This window comes from Cuculus canorus, chromosome 1 (assembly GCF_017976375.1).
Source record: "Cuculus canorus isolate bCucCan1 chromosome 1, bCucCan1.pri, whole genome shotgun sequence".
Classification (NCBI taxonomy): Eukaryota; Metazoa; Chordata; class Aves; order Cuculiformes; family Cuculidae; genus Cuculus; species Cuculus canorus.
In genome coordinates, this window is record NC_071401.1 from 15,290,717 (window position 1) to 15,311,901 (window position 21,185).

The following is a 21,185-nucleotide window of genomic DNA, read 5'->3' on the forward strand; positions in this document are numbered from 1 at the left end:
ATGGGACAGCCTTTCCTTCGTTGTCCTGGCTTAACAGAGTCCGTTCATAAAAGCCAGAATAAAAGTACTTCTCCATTTCTTTACCTGCCAGCCTCAGGTTAGAGGTGATGGTTGCCAAATTAAGTCAAGCAGAATCTTTCTGATACTACTCCTCTCTGTGAAAATATATTTTCAGCATTCCTGGCTGCATTATCAGTGATACTGACACATTAATTTTAACCAGTTTGTCTATGCACAATAGCAAATGTGCTCTTCACCACTGGGCTCAGTGGAAGCAGCTGGTGCTCACTCCACACTTCTTCGTGCTTTAATGTGAGGTAAGGTGCATAATTTCAATGACGCAAGCTGTAACTTGTAATTAGGGCTCCAATTTGTATCTTTCAGATCAGGATGAAGTCAGGGAGTTCGCAGCAAAGAGCCCCTCCCTAAGAGGTATTGAGTAACTGTTCTTCGACAGAGGGAATAGTAGAATAGTTGGAGTGGTCTTTACTCACACAGGAGGGCTGTTGATTGCTTCTGCTGTTTCATAGGTGGTTTTCTGTGCATAAACATTTATTTACTATTTATTTTTCATGGCTCAGTTATTTTGAGGTATAAGTCTTATTCTTTTGCAGCCATGGCTTTGCTCTGGATGTTGATGTGAGTCTGGTTCAAGCACCAGCTGGGCTGCTTGTTTACCACTGCGCAAAACGAAAATGCCTTGGTTCCCCTCCTTATGACCTATGAAACAAATTCTCTGAGGAACATTTATGTAATTGGAACCAGCTTGCTCAATTAATCAGAACAGAAACAGGCAGGGTCTAATCACTCTGAAATGATGGAAAGTACTTTAAATTCATAAACATGTTTACTGCACAGATGAAATACCTGACTTTTTGCTGGTTTGTGGTGTAAAACTGAGGGGCTTTTTTCTGATTTACACAATGTTATCTTTCCCTAAAGCCCTTGAGAATTGTTCCTGATGAAAGTACAGACCTCTCTCAGAGGAGCCTTAGGTATAGTATGCTTTCAAGGATCCTAAGAGATATCTTGATTATAATGGCTAGACTGCACTGTCTTAGCCCTTGTTAAGCATACTTTTCATGCTGTGTCTAAATGTTTTGGTTTAAATCAGGAGCAGAATCTCAAATGTGTTTCTCCTTTGGGATTTCCTTTAAATTCTCCACATTCCCTTCTCTCCATCACTGATAGCCCTTTCCACTCTGTCTCAATGTGATGCTCCCTCTTCTAGGTTTTTCCTTTCTCTGCAGAGTCAATTCCCGTTCTTCCTGTAGAAGCACCGTGTCTTTCTGTGCAAATTCTGCAAATTGTCGCTCAAACCAATGGTTTAATATTAATATCAGCTTTAGTTGAATTCCCCTTCCCTGCATTGCTAAGCTTAGTGGCTAGAAACACACTCCTGACATTGATTAATAATTAGGAAGAATATTAGCAAGGCACTATTTGAATATAGCTGACCTTAAACCAGCTTAATTCCAGGATCAGCTACAGCTAATCCTTCGCAGCAGCACTTGCAGGCTTCTGCTGAGAGAGGACTTGTGGTGTTCCCAGCGTCAACCCTGTATAAGAACAAGAAGTTTTTTGCTTACGCCAATGGTAAAATAGTTCATGAAAACTGCTTTCTCATAGTTTTGTTCTTAATTACCCTTAAGAACATCGGTTTCTAAATCTGGATTTGTTTGGTTTCTGCACAGTTCAGCAAACAGAGTGTGACAGCGAGGCTGAAATCCGAGCTGTTCTCCTCTAGAGAACACATTGCAGCTGGCAAACTGCAGTCCTGGTCTCCCTGGTGTTCCTGCCACCTCCCCCTGTCTTGTCTGACTCCCTGCTTTCCCTGCTTTCCTACACAAAATGACGAAGAAACATTTAGGAGGTGAAGCAGAGTCATGTCGAAAGAGCTGGCAGCACTGTGAGACAAAAGGGCTTTCTCAGTTCACCTTGCAATGGCGTGTGGATCTGCAAGTGGCGTGAGAGGATGCCTCAGCCTGGATGCTGTGGTCACCTTTCCAGATCCTCACAAAATCTGAAGGGTTTTGACCTTTTTTCTCTACTACATAACACTTAGGCTTCCAGTTTTTGAGGTCCTTCCCAGCTCTCCTCTTCCATGCTGGACCTGCTGTCCTGTCTGATCCCGCAGCCATGGTTTGACTTCTGCCACTCCTCAGGTTCAGCCAGCGGCTTTGTGCTTTTCTCCTCTTGGTCCTTTTCCAGTCCTGTAACCTGATACCACCTTGGGAAAATTACCCAAGTTCGTGGCAGAACTTCACAGCACCCAGCACCGTATCAAATTCACTGTAAAGCTACAAATGTTTCCTAAATGAGTCAGAGCCATGGTGGAGGTGGCCTGGATTACCATCCAGATCTTATTTGTGGCTGTTGCCCCTCACCTCCCTTCTCCTCCCTCTTTGCCTTTACTGCAAAAATATATTCCATGTTATTTTATATACCCTTGCTGATTTTTCCTGGCAAAAAAGTCATTCCTCTAGGTGTGTTGTTTCAGATTGCAGCATTGATTCTGGTCAGGGTTCGGGGCAATCCTATGCTAGAGTATAAACATTTCAATGGGATTCCAATGAAACACTGACTGGGAAACGCATATTAAGGGTCGCTGCCATTCAGGGTTGACCCAGTCAGCTGGTCGTGAAGCTGTTTTTTTGCGAGGCAGGAGGAAGTATTTAGAAAATTGGGGAGTTAATGAAGTTTTCATTAAAATATCTTGATTTTTTTTCTTTACCTCTATGAATATTGCAAAAGGATAAGAAACTTACATGGAAACCAGTTTTACTCAGAATAATGAATATTTCTGTATATATAGAGATTTACCTTCAGTGTAAATTAGAAGTAACACTGTTTTAACACTGTCTTAGGCAGATTCAGAATAACAGGCTTTTATCTGTTTTGAAAGTGCAGATGGCAAGCAACGGTCCAAGCATCCTTTCTTGGTTTTAATGTTTCTTCTTCATCTGCTGCCATTTCAGTTGCAGCCACTAAAGCTCTTCTTTCTCCATACCCAGTTTACCCAGAAAACAGAGATAAGGCTTCTACTCATTTAATTTGTCCTCCTAACCTGCTAAGCAGAAATACTGACGTTTGCTTTCGTTTTCATGATCAGAAAAAGAAGAAAAGGTGGCTGTGTTCTTCCTGTCTGTTTTGGAGTTGCTGGCTGTGGTCTGTGATTTGATACAAACCTTTTCCTGTCCAGAAGGCAGAAGTAGGTGCAAGGTCTCTCCAGGGGTGTAGGCTGTAACCTATTGACACAGATCTGTTTTCACTTCGAACAAACAAAACCAGCCATTAAACTCGCTGAGCCGCGGGGATGAAATGTTCTCCTGCCTCACTTACCAGAGTTCTTTGACCTTGAAAGAAGCCATCCCCCCAAGACCTATTAAATGCTAATAAATCAGTTTGCTTTGCTCCAGTCCCCAGCATTTAGATAATCCTGGGCTGGTTTAAGTGTCCTGCCTTATCGCTGCCATTTCTATAAAAAGAAAAGCAAAGCAAAGCGTGATCTTCTGTGCCCGAGTCCTCTTTCCTCTTGTATATTTCTGATTAAGTGTGTGCTTCATGGCTGGGCATCAGATAGCTGGAATCTGCGACTGCGTTGGCTTAAAGGCAGTGTCGGAGAAACTCAGGACAGGCCCACTTAGGCTTAGGTGGTAGTCTGAGCTGGCAGTGCCTGGGTCAGAGGCAGAGAATGGGGTAAACACGATTTCAGATTGTGCAGAAGGTTAAAACTTGGATGTTTTGAAGCTGCCTGTTTGATGTATCAAAGGAGCATCTTAAAAATACAGGCTAGGATGTCTTGCTAAATATTATATGTGCAAGGAATTTGCATATTTCAGAGAGAAATAGCTTTGAAATAACTACAAAGGTAACTATAGAAGTGTAGCTCTTTCTTGTGGTCGTATTGCAAAACCTGTCAGTGAAGTTAAACCTGCAAATGGCATTTCATAAGGCTTCTGATCGTCTCTGCAAGATGGGAGTGTTGTCTGTGCTTTTAAACATCTCCCATTTTGGTTCACACCTGTGCATGTAGAACAGCAGCAAGAAAAGCTGCTAAACCTGTCCTGCAGTGGGAAGTCCATTTTTAGGAAGGTCCATGGGATAAGTAAATGCATCTTAACCCCCCTGCATTGCTGCAAAGGACACAGCGGGATGAAAATGGGAGGAGGAGTATTTTAGCCACTTCTACCTGAAAGAGCCTGCAAGTGGTATGTTTTCCAAGCACACTTCGTTTACTGGCAGTTGGGAGTGCACAAAGTGCTATGCGTCACCTCACTGTCATCTAATGGCAGCAGACACCTGCTCTTCTGTCATATTTTCCCTTGTAGAGTATAGCGCTCTTTCAGGTATGTAATTGCACTGATGGCAAAATGTGAGTGAGGGGCAGCTCTGCTGCAGCCTCTCTGGTTGACCTGACCTTACCAGGAGCTACTCGGTGATATGCCCTTGGCTTCACCTGAGGCAAGGAGAAGTACTGCGGTACCAATGGATTGTTAACTCTGAGAACAAAGGAGAAAATCTCACTTAATTTCTTCTTCAGAACCAATTTTAAAAATTCTTATGAGCAGGGTAAGATGATTTTACAGCTATTTTGGGTCACTGGGTTAGTGCAATCTGAAAAAAAGTCTTCTCAATTCTACAGAAATAGCTGTGCTGCCATCTCTGGTGGATCTGGGATTCTCAAGGTATTTTTGTTCTCTTTTCCTTTATCTTATCCCACATCATTTGTTCCATTCTCTTCTGAGTTGCAACTCCTCCCACTCAAATTCACTAGAAATGTCCTTTTAGGTCAGTGAAAGCCATCCACATTTCTCCTTTCCCTTCACAATATGTTCCTGTCTCTCAGCTCCTTGCTGTGCACAAGTGCCTGCGAAAGGGGAGTTGTGAGAGGTAGGAAGCACAGTTTTGTGACTCTTGGAAATAGGGTTAATTTGATGATTTAGGCAATCTGATAAAGAGCCACTGCTACAGCATAACCCTGCTTCTGTTTTAATATGGCAGTTGTTTCCTGCGAGCTTTTCCCATGCCTGCGGTTGCGCAGACAACCTTTTTTAGGTATATTAGTGGTGTAGCCTCTTCCAGGGTAGAACAGGGCACTCGTCAGACAGGGCACTTGTCAAACAGCTTCCTCACAGATGGAAGAAGAGCAGAGTTTGTGATGTACAGCACCAGTGCAGAGATCAGCATGGCACTGTATAGCTGCTCTTCGGCCAGCGTATTAGCTTTAAGAACTAGAATTTCCTTGATTTTTTACTTTTGTTACCTTCCTGGGCCAAGGGATAGGCCAGTCTGTACCAGTTCTTTGCAAATACATAAAACTGGTGTTGAAGCAAGCGCTGCTTGATGCACTGAAACCAAGAGCCTCTGAAACCAGTACTCTGAGCTTCCACTTTGAGCATTTTTCTCTATGAACTGCTTCTAAATGCTGTACAGAGATCAGGGACCAGCACAGAGCCAGCGTGAGCTGTACTGCCCATCCCCAGCCAGGACAGTTTCAGCTGTTTCATAGCTGGCACAGAAAACAGCGTGGGAAGAATAAGATACTGACCCAGTTGTCTCTAGACAACCTTGAGCAGAATGCACTGTCAAAGGGAGGTGGTTTGCACAGCAAAAAACTGCTGTTTTTTAAGCTTCTAATGTTGCCAGGTCTGTATTGAATCTCTCTCAGCTTATTACATTTTGGTTTAAGAAAAATTATCCTTGAGCAGCATTAGGAGAAAAAAAAAGCAAGGATCCTCAGAAATCCTCATAAATAGAAGCATATATTTTTCAGTGTGATAAACGTGGGCACTGTTTTGAATTACAAGCCATAGCTATTTTCCTGGACATAGGTTTTGAAGTCTTTCACAGTCCCACGCACATGATTTACACAATCAGCTGTACAGACTGGGATGTTGCACTTAGGGTATAGGAATTTATAGGTTGTCATACACCTTTTCTGTACTGTTGTTAAACATGAAACCACACAAGCTGTTCTACTCCTTGTTGTCTTTTTTACTAACCAGCCAGCCAGCAACCAAACCCATCGTCTTTGTGAGTGTTAACCCATCTGTCCCAAATGTGGCTGTGCAAGAGCAGGCTGGGTCAGCGTATCGGAACACCATCCTTTAGGAAATCTTGGCCTGTAGCTACAGACCCTCTTGGTCATGTCTGTAGAAATTGTAGCTGATGCCCAATTAGCTTGCAATTAGCCTCTTGTGCTTTGCACTGGCTCTAGCAACCACAGAGACACCCAGGGTGTGTAGATCAGGGGGTGTTTTTTTATCTACGTGCTGTTTTCCCATAAGGATCTTCACCAAGTGATGCTATCGCAGGGCAAATCCTCCATGTGCTCCTATCTGAGCCTGTAAAGTGCAGGTAACAAAACACAGGAAATTCCCAAACCCACTTATTCTTAAAAAAGTCATTTCCCCCCTAAAAGAGCACCCATCAAAGCAGGGAGAGCACAGGAACAGGGCCCTGGCACCATTTCTCTTGGGGGAGAGCTGATCACCTTAGGAGAACTTTCCACCACGACAGTGCCCAGCAAGGCTGAGCTCAGCAGTGACAGAGAAACAGCCCAGCGATGTAGGTGAAAGGCCAGACTGGTGTATCAACTTTCCAAGTCAAACCCCGCTCCCTGGGAGACCTTCCTGGCCCAGCAGCTAATGAGCAGGGCCTAAAATAGCACACCTTGCTTCAGCCTCTAAAGGCAGTTGCAGCCCCATCTGTCTCCTGGTGCTTCAGGGGCATGACCTGGTTCTAAACTACTTGGGGAGAAAGGCGAGTTTGTACGCTGAAATCATCTGTCTTCAGTGCTGCTGTAAGGTCTGGGAGGAGACCAGACTGCTGGGAGGATGCACGCAAACCAAGGATGATGTTAAAATGCTTAAAAATGTGGTTTATATCTCATGGGCCCCTCTCCGGGGTTCTTGCAGGTCACAGACTGTGGCTGGTCTCATTTGTCGGCAGGCTGGGATTTGTTGTGTAGGAGCCTTGCTTCTCCATTGCACGGTGGGTTGGGGTTTAGGGTTCTGCAGATTAACAACAAGATAATAATTGAAATCCACATTTTGAAGAACCAGAGCCCAGTGAATATGCTGGTGTCATTCTTTTGGCTTCATAAAAGGTGACTTTGGCTCATGGCAGCCATTCACAAACTCAAGAGTTCACTTGCCCGAGCAAAACTGCATGACTTGGACCTTTCTAATTTTGGCCTTCAGCTTTTGCTTTCTGCAATGCTGAGAAAGAACAGCATCGCAGCATCTCCTGTTGTGTTGGGCAGAGAACTATTTCACCATCAGGGGGGTGTTCCATACAGTTGGAACAAAGAGGTTTTTTTCCAAACAGTTGTCTCTCTGAACGAGAAAAGCCCCTCCAAAGAGAACCAGTGAGCAACTGGAAACACATCATGGTTTTTTTTTTCCTGTGTATCCCGCTTCTCACAGGCTGCACAATCGTGCTGTTTGCTACAATCAGAAAATAAGTGTGAGGCAGAGCTGGCAGGGCTCTTAACGTCTGTTCCTTCTCTCCACAGAGTGGAAACGGAGCTGTGCTGGGAGGCATCCCATACCGAAGGTCAAATCGTCCCTGGCCCACAGCTGATCTCTCAGAAGAGGAGACCAAAAGGATCTCCAGGATCTTCTCTGCTCAGCTGTCCAAGAAGGAATAGCATTGGTGAGAGGCTGTCGCAGCAGCTGCTTCCTGAGCCTCGGCCTAGTACATCGGCAAATGCCAGGTCCTCCAGGGAAGAGGAGTTGGAGGCTGTAGATTTCAGGCTCTGATTTTTAATTTGCTTAATTGGTATCTCATGAGAGGGACTTAAAGCCTCGTGGTCAACCAAGGGGAGCTGAGACACCATGGGCATACCAAGACTCACTGCTTCGGGTAACCAAGGAGCTGTTACCTGGTCTCCATGTGCGCCATTGGGGGGATTTCATGAGAAGTTTCTCTAATTAACCTTTTTTTTTTTTGGAGTAAACACAAAGCATTTCATTTTGAGGCAGCTCCTTTTTTCTCCCATCAAAGGATGGAGAATGTTAGAAGTTTTCTGTCCTACGGGCTAACAGAGAGCTGCCGGCGCGTGCTGTGGCTGGGCAGGGAATAACAATGCCTCCCCAGTGACCTTTCAAAAAGAGTTGATGGGAACCATAATTTTCCCTTTCTAGAGGAATGGATGTGCCTGAGGTGCTTGCATAAGTACAGGCCCAGGACACTGTAAAATACTGTGTGTGTGCAAAAGGGTTTTAGTAGAAATATGGAACTTTTATATTCTAAATTATTTTTGTACATTTTTATGTCAAGAACCTTTCAGATAAGAGACTTGGATACAATCGGAGCCAGTTTATTTTTGTACTGCTCTTCACCTGCTGTTTGTGTTTCAATAAAATTCCCCTGGTTTCAGGCTCTCTGCTGCGAAGCGTTGTGCTGCCACGGCATGAGCCTGTCGCTAACAGGCAGGTGGGACTCCTTCCCCCGAAAGTCTCCAGTAACAGGCGGGAGAGGCCCTCGCAGAAATGTTTCCTGGAAGACACTATGGCTGGGGGCACAGGAAAAGGTCGCTGCTTTGCAACGTGATTGCGTATCGCCTGCATGGAACACAGCAGATCTCGTCAGCATGCAAATGCTCTATATTAGAGCTGCTTTTCAAACCGCACTTTGAATTCAGGATTTAAGGAATCAAAGTTTCAGCATCTCTTTTTCCTCACACCTCTGCAGTTTTGTTTTTCACAGGGGAAATCCTAAATGCATCATTCACTCCTAACACAACTTCCCCATGCTGGGTTCGACCCCAGTGGTGAAATCTGTTCTGCCCGCATGCTGCCTGCGCAGCTCTGAGCCTCCTGCAAGCTGCCCAGAGCAGGGCCACGGGTGCTGTTGTCGTACCTGGCATTTCCAGCCTCAGTAGCCCCAATCCTCTGCCCTGCACACGTGTCCCTACACGCTGCCTTTGCTGGGTGGCCCCGTACCACGTGTCCCCAGCGTCTCCCTGCAAGAACAGGAGTGACGCATAGGCTTCCTTTTCCCGCTGCTCCTCCTGGTGACATCCACAAAAAAACCCAGGCATGATGCCAGCTGGGTTGGGATCACGGTCACAGAGGAGGTGACAATGTTGATTGCCGATTCTATCTCAGGTATGAGATAAACAGCTTCTTCCTCTTGCATTTAAGTCAGCGGTGGAGCATGGTCCGGCTGGCCAGGAAAACAAGACAGCAACCAGTGGGAAAAGCGTGCTGGTGCCAGACGAGCTGCTGCCTGGGGCCTGAGCAAAGGAGCAAAGGTGGCTTCAGGGCATCAAACCAGCTCAAAATCCCTTGTGCATGCTCATGCACAAAGTGAGCTTGCACATCAAGAGGGATGCACGCTCCTTCGTGAGCTCATCTCTTTGGGCTTTGTGCAGGTAGTGCTAAAATATCACAAAGGGTCAAACACACTGACTTTTAAGAAAATAAATGCAGGAAAAGGGGCATTTCTTGAGCCACCAGCCCACCCTCAGCCTCCAGGCTTGTCCTGAGCCCTGTCCCTCCCTGCACTGCCTTCCTCTCTGCTACAGACCCAGCACACGGACACACTTGAAAGGGCATCGTGGTTTCCATCATGCAGAGTATGAACACGGGAGGGATTTACCTCTGATCTGCTCACGTTCCCCTGCTCAGTCTGCTCCACGTGAGCTTGGGGGACACGTTACACCATGCAGAGGAAATCCACCAACAAGCTTGGCAGCTGCTCAGGATGAATTACAGCTTTGTGTCTGTGCCAGGAGCAGAGGGGTCTGACCTGCCCTGCGGGCAGAGCGCAGGGTGCTGTGTTGCCTCCAAACTGCTCACTTTTAAAGCCTTGGGGAAGTGTTTTCTGCATCTGGTCCTTCCAAAGCACATTTGGGTTAGAAACTGAAGCCATTCCCCCATCCCTGAAGTCCTAGTAGCCACCAAATGAGCACGACCACATCATCCAGTACTGCCCCACAGCTCTGCTCCAATGGTGCTGGTGGTCTGAGCAGGACCACCCCATCCCTGCCCGAGCCCTGGGGGGAGCAGAGGGCTGAAACACAGTCACCTCGTCACAGGCGCTGGGTGGCCCCATGCCCATTGGCTCAAATGCCACCAGGGCAACAGGGTTTCACTGTCACCCGATCCCCACAGCCACCCAAATGTCCTCCGAGTGCTATATAAGAGGGGGCCCAAGGAGACAGTTCTTAGGGTGATGGCTGTTTGAAAAAAGGGTGTAAGGCAGAAGTCAGGACGTGCTGCTGAGGTCCCTACGGTGAGGCCCTGGGAGACCCGGCCCTGGGCAGGTCATCGTGAGGGGATGTTCTCACTGAGCACCTCTGTTTTGGATGGGGTGGAACAGGGGTGTGGGCATTGGTGAATCCCACACCAGCCTCGGTTAGAAAGGAAGCCCTGTGCTCCAGTTTTCCCATGGATGCAAGCAAGAAAATGGGGCAGGATTTGTCTTCTGGGGTTGTCTGAAGCCAGCCAGAGCCACCATGGCACATCATCACTTCTGTCCCTAAACCAGACACCTGCTTGAAACTCCATCTGACGCAACATCCCAGCTCCCCCACAAACATCCTTCCTCTTTCATTCCAGCCCCTCCGCTACAATGGTGGGTCTGAAGCCCCCTGAGGTGCCCCCAACAACTGCTGTGAAGTTTGTCAGTGCTGGGATGGCCGCCTGCATCGCTGACCTCTGCACCTTCCCGCTGGACACCGCCAAAGTGCGGCTGCAGGTATGATCTGCCACCCCCCCAAAATCCTGTGGGAGGAGGGAGCACCTCACAACAGTGGGATCCCCACGCTGGCTCTGCTCCAGAGCTGGCAGCGTTTTGGGGCGGTGGAGGGCAGGGTGACAAATTCAGTATCCTGCAGATCCAGGGTGAGGTGCGGATCCCCCGGAGCGTGAACACAACAGAGTACCGAGGTGTTCTGGGGACACTGAGCACTATGGTGAAGATGGAGGGACCCCGCAGCCTCTACAGTGGGCTGGTGGCTGGGCTGCAGCGGCAGATGAGCTTTGCCTCCATTCGCATCGGGCTGTATGACTCGGTGAAGCAGCTCTACACCCCCAAGGGAGCTGAGAGTGAGTGGAGGGACACAGCCCACCCTGCACAACCCCTCCAAGCTGCAACCCCTAAACCCCGCCGCTCACCCTGGGGTCCCTGCACAGCCAGGGATCCCCGCAGGGCTCAGGCTCCCAGCACCTGCCCTCTCCAGGCACAGGGCTGGCGGCACGGGTGCTGGCAGGCTGCACCACAGGAGCAGTGGCAGTGACGTGTGCCCAACCTACCGACGTGGTCAAGGTCCGGTTCCAGGCCAATGGGGCACTGCCGGATAGCATCCGCCAGTACAGTGGCACTGTGGATGCCTATCGCACCATCGCCAAGGAGGAGGGCATCCGTGGGCTCTGGAGAGGTAGAGACAAACCGGGATGAGGACATGCATGGGAATGGGAAATGGGATGGGATGGAGATAGGGATAGGATGAAGACAGGGATTGGCTGGGGACAGAGATGAAATGGGAATAAGAATGGAAATGGGAACAGAAATGGCAATGTGGATGAGGAAAGGGACAGGGATCAGGGGATGCAAATGGGGAGGGAGGCTGGGACAAGCATGGGGCCACGGATGAAATGGGAAAGCAGACAGGGACAGCAGGGCTAGGGCATCTATCCAGAATGCTCTAGGAGGGGATGTGACACCATGCCCAATGCCACCACCCTCCTGCACAGGGACACTGCCCAACATCGCCCGCAATGCTATCATAAACTGCGGGGAGCTCGTCACCTATGACCTCATTAAGGATGCGCTGCTGCGGACACAGCTGATGACAGGTGAGGTCAGCACCAAAGGGATGTAGCTGGGTACCATCCCCATCCCCACGACCCTAAACCCCTGGCTCTGCCCCACAGACAATGTTCCCTGCCACTTCATGGCCGCCTTCGGGGCTGGTTTCTGCGCCACTGTGGTGGCGTCACCAGTGGACGTGGTGAAGACGCGCTACATGAACGCCAGCCCTGGGCAGTACCGGAACGTGCTCAGCTGCCTCCTCGCCCTGCTCATGCAGGACGGCCTGGCTGGCCTCTACAAGGGGTGAGTTTGGGAACACACTGCTGACCTTGGTGCAACCATGTGCACGGACACCAGTGTGGACCAACCCCACTTCACACCACAGCATCACCTGGTGCACCCTAAATGTCCCAAACCTGAGTGCCACCACCAAGGTGCCAGGCAGGGCTTTGGTGTCTGTGCAATGTCCCCTCCAGCACTGTTTTTCCTGGCACAGGTTTGTCCCCTCCTTCCTGCGTCTGGGCTCCTGGAACGTGGTGATGTTCATCTCCTACGAGCAGCTGCAGCGTGCCCTGACGCAGGCCCGATCCTGACCCCCCTGACCCCCTCTCACCAGTGTTGGCGAGACACAAGAGTAAATTATATTAATTGTTGAAGTGGCAAAGGAGCAGCAACACCACACATCCCCAGTCTGACAGGACCTCCAGAGAGGGACCAGCAAGACGGAAGGAGAAACAATGTTGTTTGCAAAGGAATGTGGGAAAAAGTATGTTTCCAGGGAGAAGTTTAGGGAAGAATAAAAAATGGTTATAGGCTTTCCAGCTGGGAGGAGTACCACTTCCCAGCAGCAGCAAGAACAAGACAAGTGGTGTGAACAAGTGAGACAGAGTCAAGGACCAGGGGAGGCGGTGATGCCTGTTACTCCTTACTGATGCTTCCAATAAACCACCCCTATGGGGTGTGACTGCAGCAAGGATCGGGTCTCCTTTGCCTTTTTTTGGGAGTTCAGGGTTGCTCTCCTGGCCCTGGAGCACTGCTGGCCTTCAGCCTGAAGGAAAAGGCCTTATCTGAAAGCAAAAGAGGTGCTTGGCTTGCCAGAGTGCCACATGCCATTGAGGATTGGCTTTAGCAGAGAGAATTACTGCCATTAGGAATAAAAAAAGCATCCAGAGTGGGTATGTGGGTTCACAGCTGCCATCTGCCACCCACAGTGCAAAGAGCTACTGCCCCCTCCATGTGGGAGGCAACCCCACCACCCCAGGGAGGGCCCAGACACCTGAAATGGGGTCTGCAGCCTTGATGTCATGGTGATGGCCATGACTTGTCCCCCTCCATCCCCCTCATGGGGGATCTTCAGTACCCCACCAGCTGCCAGGTCTTGAACCTGGGTCCTCCTGTGCTCCTTCCTGGTTTCCAGCCCTGAAGCAGCGGGTGAGTCCCCAGGGTGTGCTGGGGACCCTCCATCCTTGTGGAACCAATCCATCCCTTCCCAGGGGGTGCTGGGGACTATCTCTGCTGATCTCCACATCTGACCTGCATTTGCAGAAGCGGCTAGAGCTGGGGAGATGCCAGGATTGACCCCATTTTCCCCACCACCAGCCTCCACTGCAAGGAGCAGACAGGGATCTTGGCCTCTGGGGAGCAGGATGGCGCAGCCGTGTTGCTTGGGAAAAGCTGGACCCCTGCAGCATCAGTTCGGAAACTTGGGTGGAGAGAGGAAGAGGGTGATGAGGCCAAAGCAGGCAAGCTGCTCCCTCTGTGCCTTCATCTTGGTTTCATCCCACTCCAATGCCACAGGGGGAGATGACACCGAGTTACTCCCATTCTGTTCCTGAAAAGACTGCAGGGTGGAGGGGATTGCAATGGGCAAAAAATGGGATTAGCGGACGCTGTGATGCTAAACAAGCGTTGACTGTTGCAGCAGCTGCAGCAGCCAAGCAAGCTGTGCACAAATGCCCTAAAATGCTGATCAGCTTTCCTAGATGGAACCCACCTTAACTTCCATCCCCTCAGTCATCTGATCTGATCCCTTCTCGCTCCTCTTTGCTGGCCCCTGCCACCACCCACACCCATGGTGGGGTTCAAGACTCCCAAGGTGCTCCAAGAGCTGCAGCCTATTTCCATCCCTAGCATCCACCCCATGTGGGGAGGGACCACCTGGCTTGCCTCCTTACAATAATCCAGGCCCACAAATCCCACCACAGCTCTTGCTGGGCAGATAACCTCCTCTGCCCCTTTGCTTCTATCTTCAGTGCCAGCTTCTGCGCCACACTTGTTGCCTCCTCTGTGGAAGTGGTGGAGACAAGGTACATGGACATTGTTCTACGGCAGTATGAGACCTTTGCGTAAATCCTGCCATCTTTTCTTCTCCGGTTGTGGAAGTTTAGCCGGGAGCACTCCAATCCCCCCCCCCAAAAAAATCTGCCATCACTGCGGTGCTGCTGTGGCAGGGTGGCAGCCACAGAGCAGAGTCCAGAAAGCTTGATGGATCCAAGTCCCAGAGCACACAGGCTGCGGGGTGCTGTGTCTTAAGGTGATCCTGTGGTTTAGGGTTCCTGGTACTTGGAACAACCTCTGTCTGGTCACAGTGCTGGCTGCAGAGCTTTATTGGTGGAAGGAGAGATGGGAAGACATCATCCCCTAGGAGAGGAGGGCACTTTTCAAGAGCTTTTTCTTCTCAGGTGTGAGCTTCTTGGGGAAGCAGATGTTGAAATATATAAGGAGGTCACCTTTGCGCTGGGGGTCCTGGAGCAGTGGCATCCCCTCCCCTGGCACAACTTTACAGTACCTGGGGCTGCAAAGCAGAGGAAGGGGCTGAGAGGAGCTGTTGCATGACCTCGAACACAAGAGCCATGGCATGGAGCCCTGTGCACGCTTCTGAGCTGGCTTCTTAGGGCAGGTTTGCTCCTCCAGCTTCAACTGGTGGCCTGCCCTCCTCTTCCAGCCTTTTGCCCCCAGGTTCCTCGCCCTCCAGGCTGTACCATCCAGTCCCCCATCCCACTGCTATCTTCCACCCATGCCAGGTCCTCTCCCAGCCTCTGCAACCAGCACAATGGCCCCAGATCAGACAAGTACCTCGTGGTGGATATCCTCGTCCTCCAGGCTTGGGACCCCCTGGCCCTGAGCCTGCTGGAAAAACTTTTGAAGCATCCCAGTAATTCAGGCAACAGACGTGCTGGGCAATGCCAGGCTCTTGCTGAGGAGGAACAGGCCAATGCTGAGGTTCCTCCCAAGCACACACACACACACATCTTCTTGGCCGCCAGCTGTGCAGAACGACCCCATCCAAGCCCCCATTCCACCAGCCAGTATCCCCAGAGCACTTACTCCACGATGTCATTGATGGGGATGTTCAGCAGCCTCCCATCCAGCGTTCTCACATCCACTGTGCAGCCGATCAGCGCCTGCAAGGCACGGAGTGGGACTCAGAGCTACATTTGCAGCCCCAGAGAGCAAACAAAAGCTGGGGCTGGCTCCAGCCCCTCGTTTGGCACCTTACCTTTCCCAGGGGGATGGTGGTGACATGAATGAGGTTGTCGTCAACTCTTTTAAACCTCGGGTGAAGTTTCTCTTGGACAACAAAGGTGATGTCAGCTGGAATGACATTTGGGCCCTAAAATTAAGGAAAAAAATAAAGATACATAGAAATAGTTTGGTGCAGCACAAAGGATTTTACAAAGCTAAAGGGAGCATGGATGCCTGTCCCTTTATTGCCACTTTCAGCTCAAGGGAAATCAGACTGGGTTGCACGAAGGTGATGCCAGGCAGAAGACCACCCTTTTCAATTTATTTTTTTTATCTATTTGGAGATAAAATCCAGGCAGGAAGGGCTGCTTAGAGTGGTTCTGAGCACAGTAAGACCGAATTGCCCCGCTAGCCATGATATCAACTGCTCGCCTGCAGAAATAGGAAACCTGTGGAGTGCGTAGCTGGACCTGGTGAAAGCTGGCCCAGAACTTCATGCCACAGTCACTACCTGGTCCCCCTCCTTCTCGAAGGTGATCCTGGTGCCCTGCTTCCACCCTGGCTGCACGTCAATCGTTAGGATCTTATCTCTGATAGTGCTCGTTTGACCATCTTCATTCATCACCTGGGAAGCAGACAAGGGAGTTAGAAGAGCAGAGTCCTGTCTGGAAAAGTGGGTCTGTGATCCGGTGGGAGCTCGGGTCTGCTCTGTCATGAGAGCAGCCAGCACCAGGTGCTGGTTCCATCCATAGCAGCACTGAGCCTCTCGGCTGGATCATGGCCCTGCAGTGCTGGACACATCTCCACAGACAGGGCAGGCATCCCTGGGTGGCCACCCAGTCTGTCATAGCATCATAGAAGGGTTTCAGCTGGAAGCACCTCAAAGGTCATGTGGTCCAACGCTCCTGCAGTGGGCAGGTCTACCTTCAACTGGATCAGGTTGCTCAGAGCTCCATCCAAACTGACCTTGAATGCTTCCAGGGAGGGAGCATCCACAGCTGCTCTGGGCAATCTGTGCCAGTGTGTCACCACCCTCATTGTGAACAACTTCTTCCTTATATCTAGTCTGAACCTCTCCCCTTTCAGTTGAAAACCATTACCCCTTGTTGTATCACATCAGGCCCTGCTAAAACGTCTGACCACATCTTTCTTGTAGCCCCCCTCTGATATATTGAAAGGTCACAATAAGATCTCCCCAGAGCCTTCTCTTCTCCAGGCTGAAGAGCCCCAACTCTCCCAGCTCTTCCTCACAGAGCTCTTGCCCTCTGAAGATTTTCATGGCCACTTCTGAAACCATTCCAGCATGTCTGTGTCTTTCCTATGCTAAGGGTTCCAGACCTGGACACAGTAACCCAGGTGGGGTCTCATGAGGGCAGAGCAGAGAGGCAGAATCACCTCCCTCTACCTGCTGGCCACGCTGCTTTTGATGCAGCCCAGGATACGGCTGGCTTTCTGGGCTGCAAGCGCACCTTGCTGGCTCCTGTCCAGCTTTTCATGCCCCAGCATCCCCAAGTCCTTCTTGGCAGGGCTGTCATCCCCTGAGGGACAACACTGTGTGAGAGCCAACAGAGAAGAAGGTGAGGACGGCTCGTGCTCATATACAAGAAGGGTTGCAGAAAGGATCCAGGGAACTACAGGCCTGTCAGTCTCACCTCAGTGCCAGGGAAAGTCATGGAACAGGTAATCTTGAGTGCTATCATGAAGCACATGCAAGAGAACCGGGTGATCAGGCCCAGTCAACATGGGTTTACAAAAGGCAGATCTTGCCAAACTAACCTGATCACCTTCTATGACAAAATCACTCGACTACTGGATGGGGGAAAGGCTGTGGATGGAGTCTTCTTGGACTTCAGTAAAGCCTTTGACATAGTTTCTCACAGCATTCTGCTTCAGAAACTGTCAGCCTCTGGCCTGGACAGGCGCACACTCTCCTGGGTTGAAAACTGGTTGGATGGCCGGGCCCAGAGAGTGGTGGTCAATGGAGTTAACTCCAGCTGGAGGCCAGTCACAAGTGGAGTTCCTCAGGGCTCAGTACTGGGTCCAACCCTGTTCAATGTCTTTATCAATGACCTGGATGAAGGCATTGAGTGCACCCTCAGCAAGTTTGCAGACGACACTAAGCTGGGAGGAAGTGTCGACCTGCTGGAGGGTAGGGAGGCTCTGCAAAGGGATCTGAACAGGCTGGACCGCTGGGCCGAGACCAATGGGATGAGGCTTAACAAGGCCAAATGCCGGGTCCTGCACTTGGGGCACAACAACCCTATGCAGCGCTACAGACTGGGGGAAGTATGGCTGGAGAGCTGCACGGAAGAGAAGGACCTGGGGGTGCTGGTTGACAGCCAACTGAACATGAGCCAGCAGTGTGCCCAGGTGGCCAAGAAGGCAAATGGCATCTTAGCTTGTATCAGAAATGGGGTCACCGGCAGGTCCAGGGAGGTTATTCTCCCTCTGTACTCAGCACTGGTGAGACCGCACCTCGAATACTGTGTTCAGTTCTGGACCCCTCACTACAAGAAGGATGTTGAGGCTCTGGAGCGTGTCCAGAGAAGAGCAACAAAGCTGGTGAGGGGGCTGGAGAACAAGTCTTACGAGGAGCGGCTGAGAGAGCTGGGGTTGTTTAGCCTGGAGAAGAGGAGGGTGAGGGGAGACCTTATTACTCTCTACAACTACCTGAAAGGAGGTTGTGGAGAGGAGGGAGCTGGCCTCTTCTCCCAAGTGACAGGGGGACAGGACAAGAGGGAATGGCCTGAAGCTCCGTCAGGGAAGGTTCAGGTTGGATATCAGAAAAAAATTCTTCACAGTAAGAGTCATTGGGTACTGGAACAGGCTGCCCAGGGAGGTGGTCGAGTCGCCTTCCCTGGAGGTGTTTAAGGAACAGGTGGATGAAGTGCTGAGGGACATGGTTTAGGGAGTGTTAGGAATGGTTGGACTCGATGATCCAATGGGTCCTTTCCAACCTTGTGATTCTGTGATTCTGTGCTCCATAGCAAGTTGTCTGCAGGTACAAATGGGATCAGATCAAGGAGAAATTCAGGGCTGGAACCAGGAGACTGGGACAGTGAGAGGAGGGATGCAGGTCACTAAGTGAAAGTGAAGCTGTGGGAGCCCACGAAATCCTGTGCTCTCCCTCTCTGGCCCACTCCAAAATCAGCCCTGCCTTCCCACCAGCCCTCCTATCCCCTCATGCTGAATTCCCTTCGGCAAGCCAGGAGAGAGGAGAGTACCGGTTTGGATCCTGCTGGCCTTTGTGCTTGGCTTGGTTCAGATTCCTCTCCACAGCACAGAGTGCTGTGCTCTGCTGAGCCGCCCAAGGTGGGCCAGCCCTAAAGCCCCAGGCTCCACTGCCAAAATATCCTATGCTGAGAGTCCAACCCAAAATTTCCCACCCTGCCCAGCATGCTCTCCCTTCACTCCAACCACCCCTACCCTACGGGAGATCTTAATCTTCTTGGTGCAGCCGTAGAATAGGTCTTCAAGAGAGAGGTAGAGATCCCGCACGACTGGGGGGTCTTGCTTTACCATTCCTCGTCCTCGCAGCCCTCCGAAGGGCAGGGTCAACTCTGAGCCATCCTCAGCAAAGAATTCTGCATGAGCAAGCAGAGAGAGGGTCACCTTGTTTGGATCAGAGGTTGGGGGGTCCCCGGGCTCTCCTTATCATGGAAACTGAGCACCCCAAATACACCACCCAGGAACAGAAACCTCCCATCTACTCCTGCCTGAGACCACCTTCTATCTGAAGTGTTCTTCTCCAGAAGCATTTGTCTTGCTTACATGTTCACAGCAGCCTTGTCAACCTGACCCTTCTTTTTGGTGGAAATCCTCCAAAAACAGGGTCATGGTGATCGCTGGGGAGAGCTGACAGCCTGAACATGCACCCCCAGGCCTCTCACCCACCCAGGGTTGGGGGAAGTCAGGATCTAACCCTCAAGCACTGGGGACCAGCAGCCCTAGAGGGACCCCAGTGAAGCTGGGCAAGGAAAGAACCCTCTAAAGCTTAAAGGTCAGAGGTGGGGGTGGCCACGGCACCACAGCAGCCACAGACAGGGCCTGGGCCACCTCCTAGAGCCGCCCCCTACCTACCTGCAAAAGGGTTGTCTCCACCAAAAAACTCCTTGAAGACTTTGTCAGGGTTGTTGTGAAACACGTAGCCGACAGTCCATGGGTTATCACTGCCAAACTCCAAGGGGATGCCACCTTTGAGACCCTCTTCTCCAAATTTGTCATAGATGCCTTTCTTCATAGCTTAGGGAACAAGAAGAAGTTGGGAATGGCTACACCCTCCCATGCTAGGGGAGGGCCACAGCCTGAGAGCCAGAGTTTTCCTGGATGGAAGCTGGAGAGGGGTGTTCCTCACCACTTTGAGAGTAACAAATGGGGATGGAAACAGGAATACACACCAGCAATCAGCCTGTCTGCAGGTGACAGGTGAGGCTGCCTCCCTGGGCATGCCAGTGACCAGGGTTCAGACCTCAGCACACTTCTGGCCAGAGCAGAAATACTTCAGCCCCAGTCCAGTCTTTCCTGCCCCTAAACTCTGTGGGAGGAAATCATCCATTTTTGGCCACAAAGTTGGTGAAGGGTTTAGAGGGGAAGCCATATGAGGAGTGGCTGAAGTCACTTGGTCCGTTCAGCCTGGAGAAGAGGAGCCTGAGGGGAGACCTCATGGCAGTTTACTGCTTCCTCAAAAGGGAAAGAGGAAGACCTGATCTCTTCTCTCTAGTGACCAATGATAGGATCAGAGGGAATGGCAGAAAGATCTGCCAGGGGACAGTTAGGTTGGAGATTAGGAAAAGACTCTGCTCAGAGTATAGTGGAGCACTGAAACAGGCTTCCTAGGGAAGCAGTCACAGCACCAAGCCTGACAAGAAGCATTTGGACAACACCCTCAGACACATGATGTGAATGTTGGGGCTATCCTGTGCAGAGACAAGAGTTGGATTTGATGATCCTCGTGGGTCCCTCCCAATTCAGGTCATTCTATAATTCATTCCATGATCTCCCCACTTACGGTCACTGAGCACATCGTAAGCCTCTGCCAGCTGCCTGAACCTCTTCGGCGCCCAGGGCTCCTTGCATTTTAAAGGATGGTTCTTCAAGGCCAGCTTCCGATAGCTATAAAGGAGGAAAGGAGGGGAGAGCCCAACCTCACAGCCAGCCCTGAGGTGCCAGAACACCCCCCAAGCTCAGCTGCTCCCAAGCCGCTTTTCCCCTCCCAAACCCAGACCCTTTCCTTCCCCCACTCCAGGCCCCTTTCCTTTACTCCCTCCCTTGCCCCCACCAGGCCCTTCCTCTCTCCTCAAGCCCAGGCCCCTTTCCTTTATCCCCTACCTTGCCCTCACCAGGCCTTCCTCCCTCCTCAAGCCCCATTTCTTCCTCCACTCGAGTCAGGCCCCATTCCTGCCCTTCCCAGGCTCTTCCCCACCATCAAGTCCCATTCCTTCCCTGCTTCCTCCTCCAATCCCCAGTCCTTCCCCCCCAACATCTCAGTCCCCATTCCTTCCCCCTCAGGTCCCCTTTTCTCTCACCCCACACCTCAGGCCCCACTTCTCCTCCATGGACTCATTTCTTCCCCACCCAGCCCCTCTTTTCTCTCCCCACATCCCCCCAAGACCCTTCTACCCCCCAGGCCCCATTTCTTCCCCGCCCCAAGACCCCTTCCCCCCGGCCCTCGCTCAGCTCCTCACGCCTGGGCGATGTCGGCGCCGGTGGCGCCCCGCCGCAGCCCCAGCACGGCGTAGTAGTCCTGCCCCATGGCGTCCCCACCACCGTTGCCACGGTCACCGCGTCAGCATGGCACTTCCTGTCCCCGCCGCGCGGGGCACTATGGGAGTTGTAGTTCTCCCGCGTACTCACCGTCCCCGGCCACACCAGCCGCTGCCTCTTAGGACCTTTCTTTTTAAAAATAAGTAGTTTTCTTGGAAAATTTCTTTTCCACACAGGTGTTACCAAAGTAT

General features: G+C 50.9%; 3 protein-coding genes across 10 annotated transcripts in view; 2 read left to right on the top strand and 1 right to left on the bottom strand.

Moving 5' to 3' along the window:
* Positions 1 to 9,962, top strand: part of C2CD3 (C2 domain containing 3 centriole elongation regulator) — a 54,409-nt gene extending 44,447 nt beyond the window's left edge. For 3 of the 4 annotated variants that reach the window (XM_054056655.1, XM_054056659.1, XM_054056658.1), the window contains exon 33: positions 7,520 to 8,380. In XM_054056655.1, the coding sequence (XP_053912630.1) occupies positions 7,520 to 7,654 (135 nt within the window). In that variant the 3' untranslated portion in view covers positions 7,655 to 8,380. The other variant, XM_054056657.1, reaches the window with a different exon arrangement.
* DNAJB13 (DnaJ heat shock protein family (Hsp40) member B13) lies at positions 9 to 21,120 on the bottom strand. 4 transcript variants are annotated; one of them, XM_054056662.1, is made up of 8 exons: positions 20,916 to 21,120; positions 20,240 to 20,343; positions 19,312 to 19,473; positions 18,658 to 18,815; positions 15,743 to 15,856; positions 15,266 to 15,379; positions 15,094 to 15,170; positions 9 to 7,016 (listed from the first exon to the last, which is right to left on the bottom strand). In XM_054056662.1, exons 1-8 carry the CDS (start codon positions 20,981 to 20,983, stop codon positions 6,941 to 6,943), a joined length of 873 nt encoding a protein of 290 aa, XP_053912637.1. In that variant the 5' UTR covers positions 20,984 to 21,120; the 3' UTR covers positions 9 to 6,940. The 4 variants fall into 4 exon arrangements, with proteins under 4 accessions (XP_053912637.1, XP_053912638.1, XP_009564698.2 ...); XM_054056663.1 differs by lacking the exon at positions 9 to 7,016 and adding an exon at positions 8,390 to 8,570; XM_009566403.2 differs by lacking the exon at positions 9 to 7,016 and adding an exon at positions 13,058 to 14,560.
* LOC104064108 (mitochondrial uncoupling protein 3) lies at positions 10,117 to 12,692 on the top strand. 2 transcript variants are annotated; one of them, XM_054056666.1, is made up of 7 exons: positions 10,117 to 10,245; positions 10,572 to 10,710; positions 10,850 to 11,060; positions 11,195 to 11,392; positions 11,709 to 11,810; positions 11,889 to 12,069; positions 12,263 to 12,689. In XM_054056666.1, the coding sequence occupies exons 2-7, from the start codon at positions 10,585 to 10,587 to the stop codon at positions 12,357 to 12,359; spliced, it is 915 nt and encodes a 304-aa protein (XP_053912641.1). In that variant the 5' UTR covers positions 10,117 to 10,245; positions 10,572 to 10,584; the 3' UTR covers positions 12,360 to 12,689. The 2 variants fall into 2 exon arrangements, with proteins under 2 accessions (XP_053912641.1, XP_009564697.2); XM_009566402.2 differs by lacking the exon at positions 10,117 to 10,245 and having other exon boundaries at positions 12,263 to 12,692.
* Positions 21,121 to 21,185: the final 65 nt, after the last annotated feature.

What these genes read in the sequence shown, in the direction of transcription:
- DNAJB13 (XM_009566403.2), bottom strand. Translation starts at nt 20,983, where the DNA reads ATGGGGCAGGACTACTACGCCGTGCTGGGGCTGCGGCGGGGCGCCACC. An exon ending in GGCGCCGACATCGCCCAGGC is followed by an intron (nt 20,344 to 20,915) that starts GTGAGGAGCTGA and finishes CCTCCTTTATAG; the next exon opens with CTATCGGAAGCTGGCCTTGA. An exon ending in TTACGATGTGCTCAGTGACC is followed by an intron (nt 19,474 to 20,239) that starts GTAAGTGGGGAG and finishes TTGTTCCCTAAG; the next exon opens with CTATGAAGAAAGGCATCTAT.
- LOC104064108 (XM_054056666.1), top strand. Translation starts at nt 10,585, where the DNA reads ATGGTGGGTCTGAAGCCCCCTGAGGTGCCCCCAACAACTGCTGTGAAG. An exon ending in CCGCCAAAGTGCGGCTGCAG is followed by an intron (nt 10,711 to 10,849) that starts GTATGATCTGCC and finishes AGTATCCTGCAG; the next exon opens with ATCCAGGGTGAGGTGCGGAT. An exon ending in GCGGACACAGCTGATGACAG is followed by an intron (nt 11,811 to 11,888) that starts GTGAGGTCAGCA and finishes TCTGCCCCACAG; the next exon opens with ACAATGTTCCCTGCCACTTC.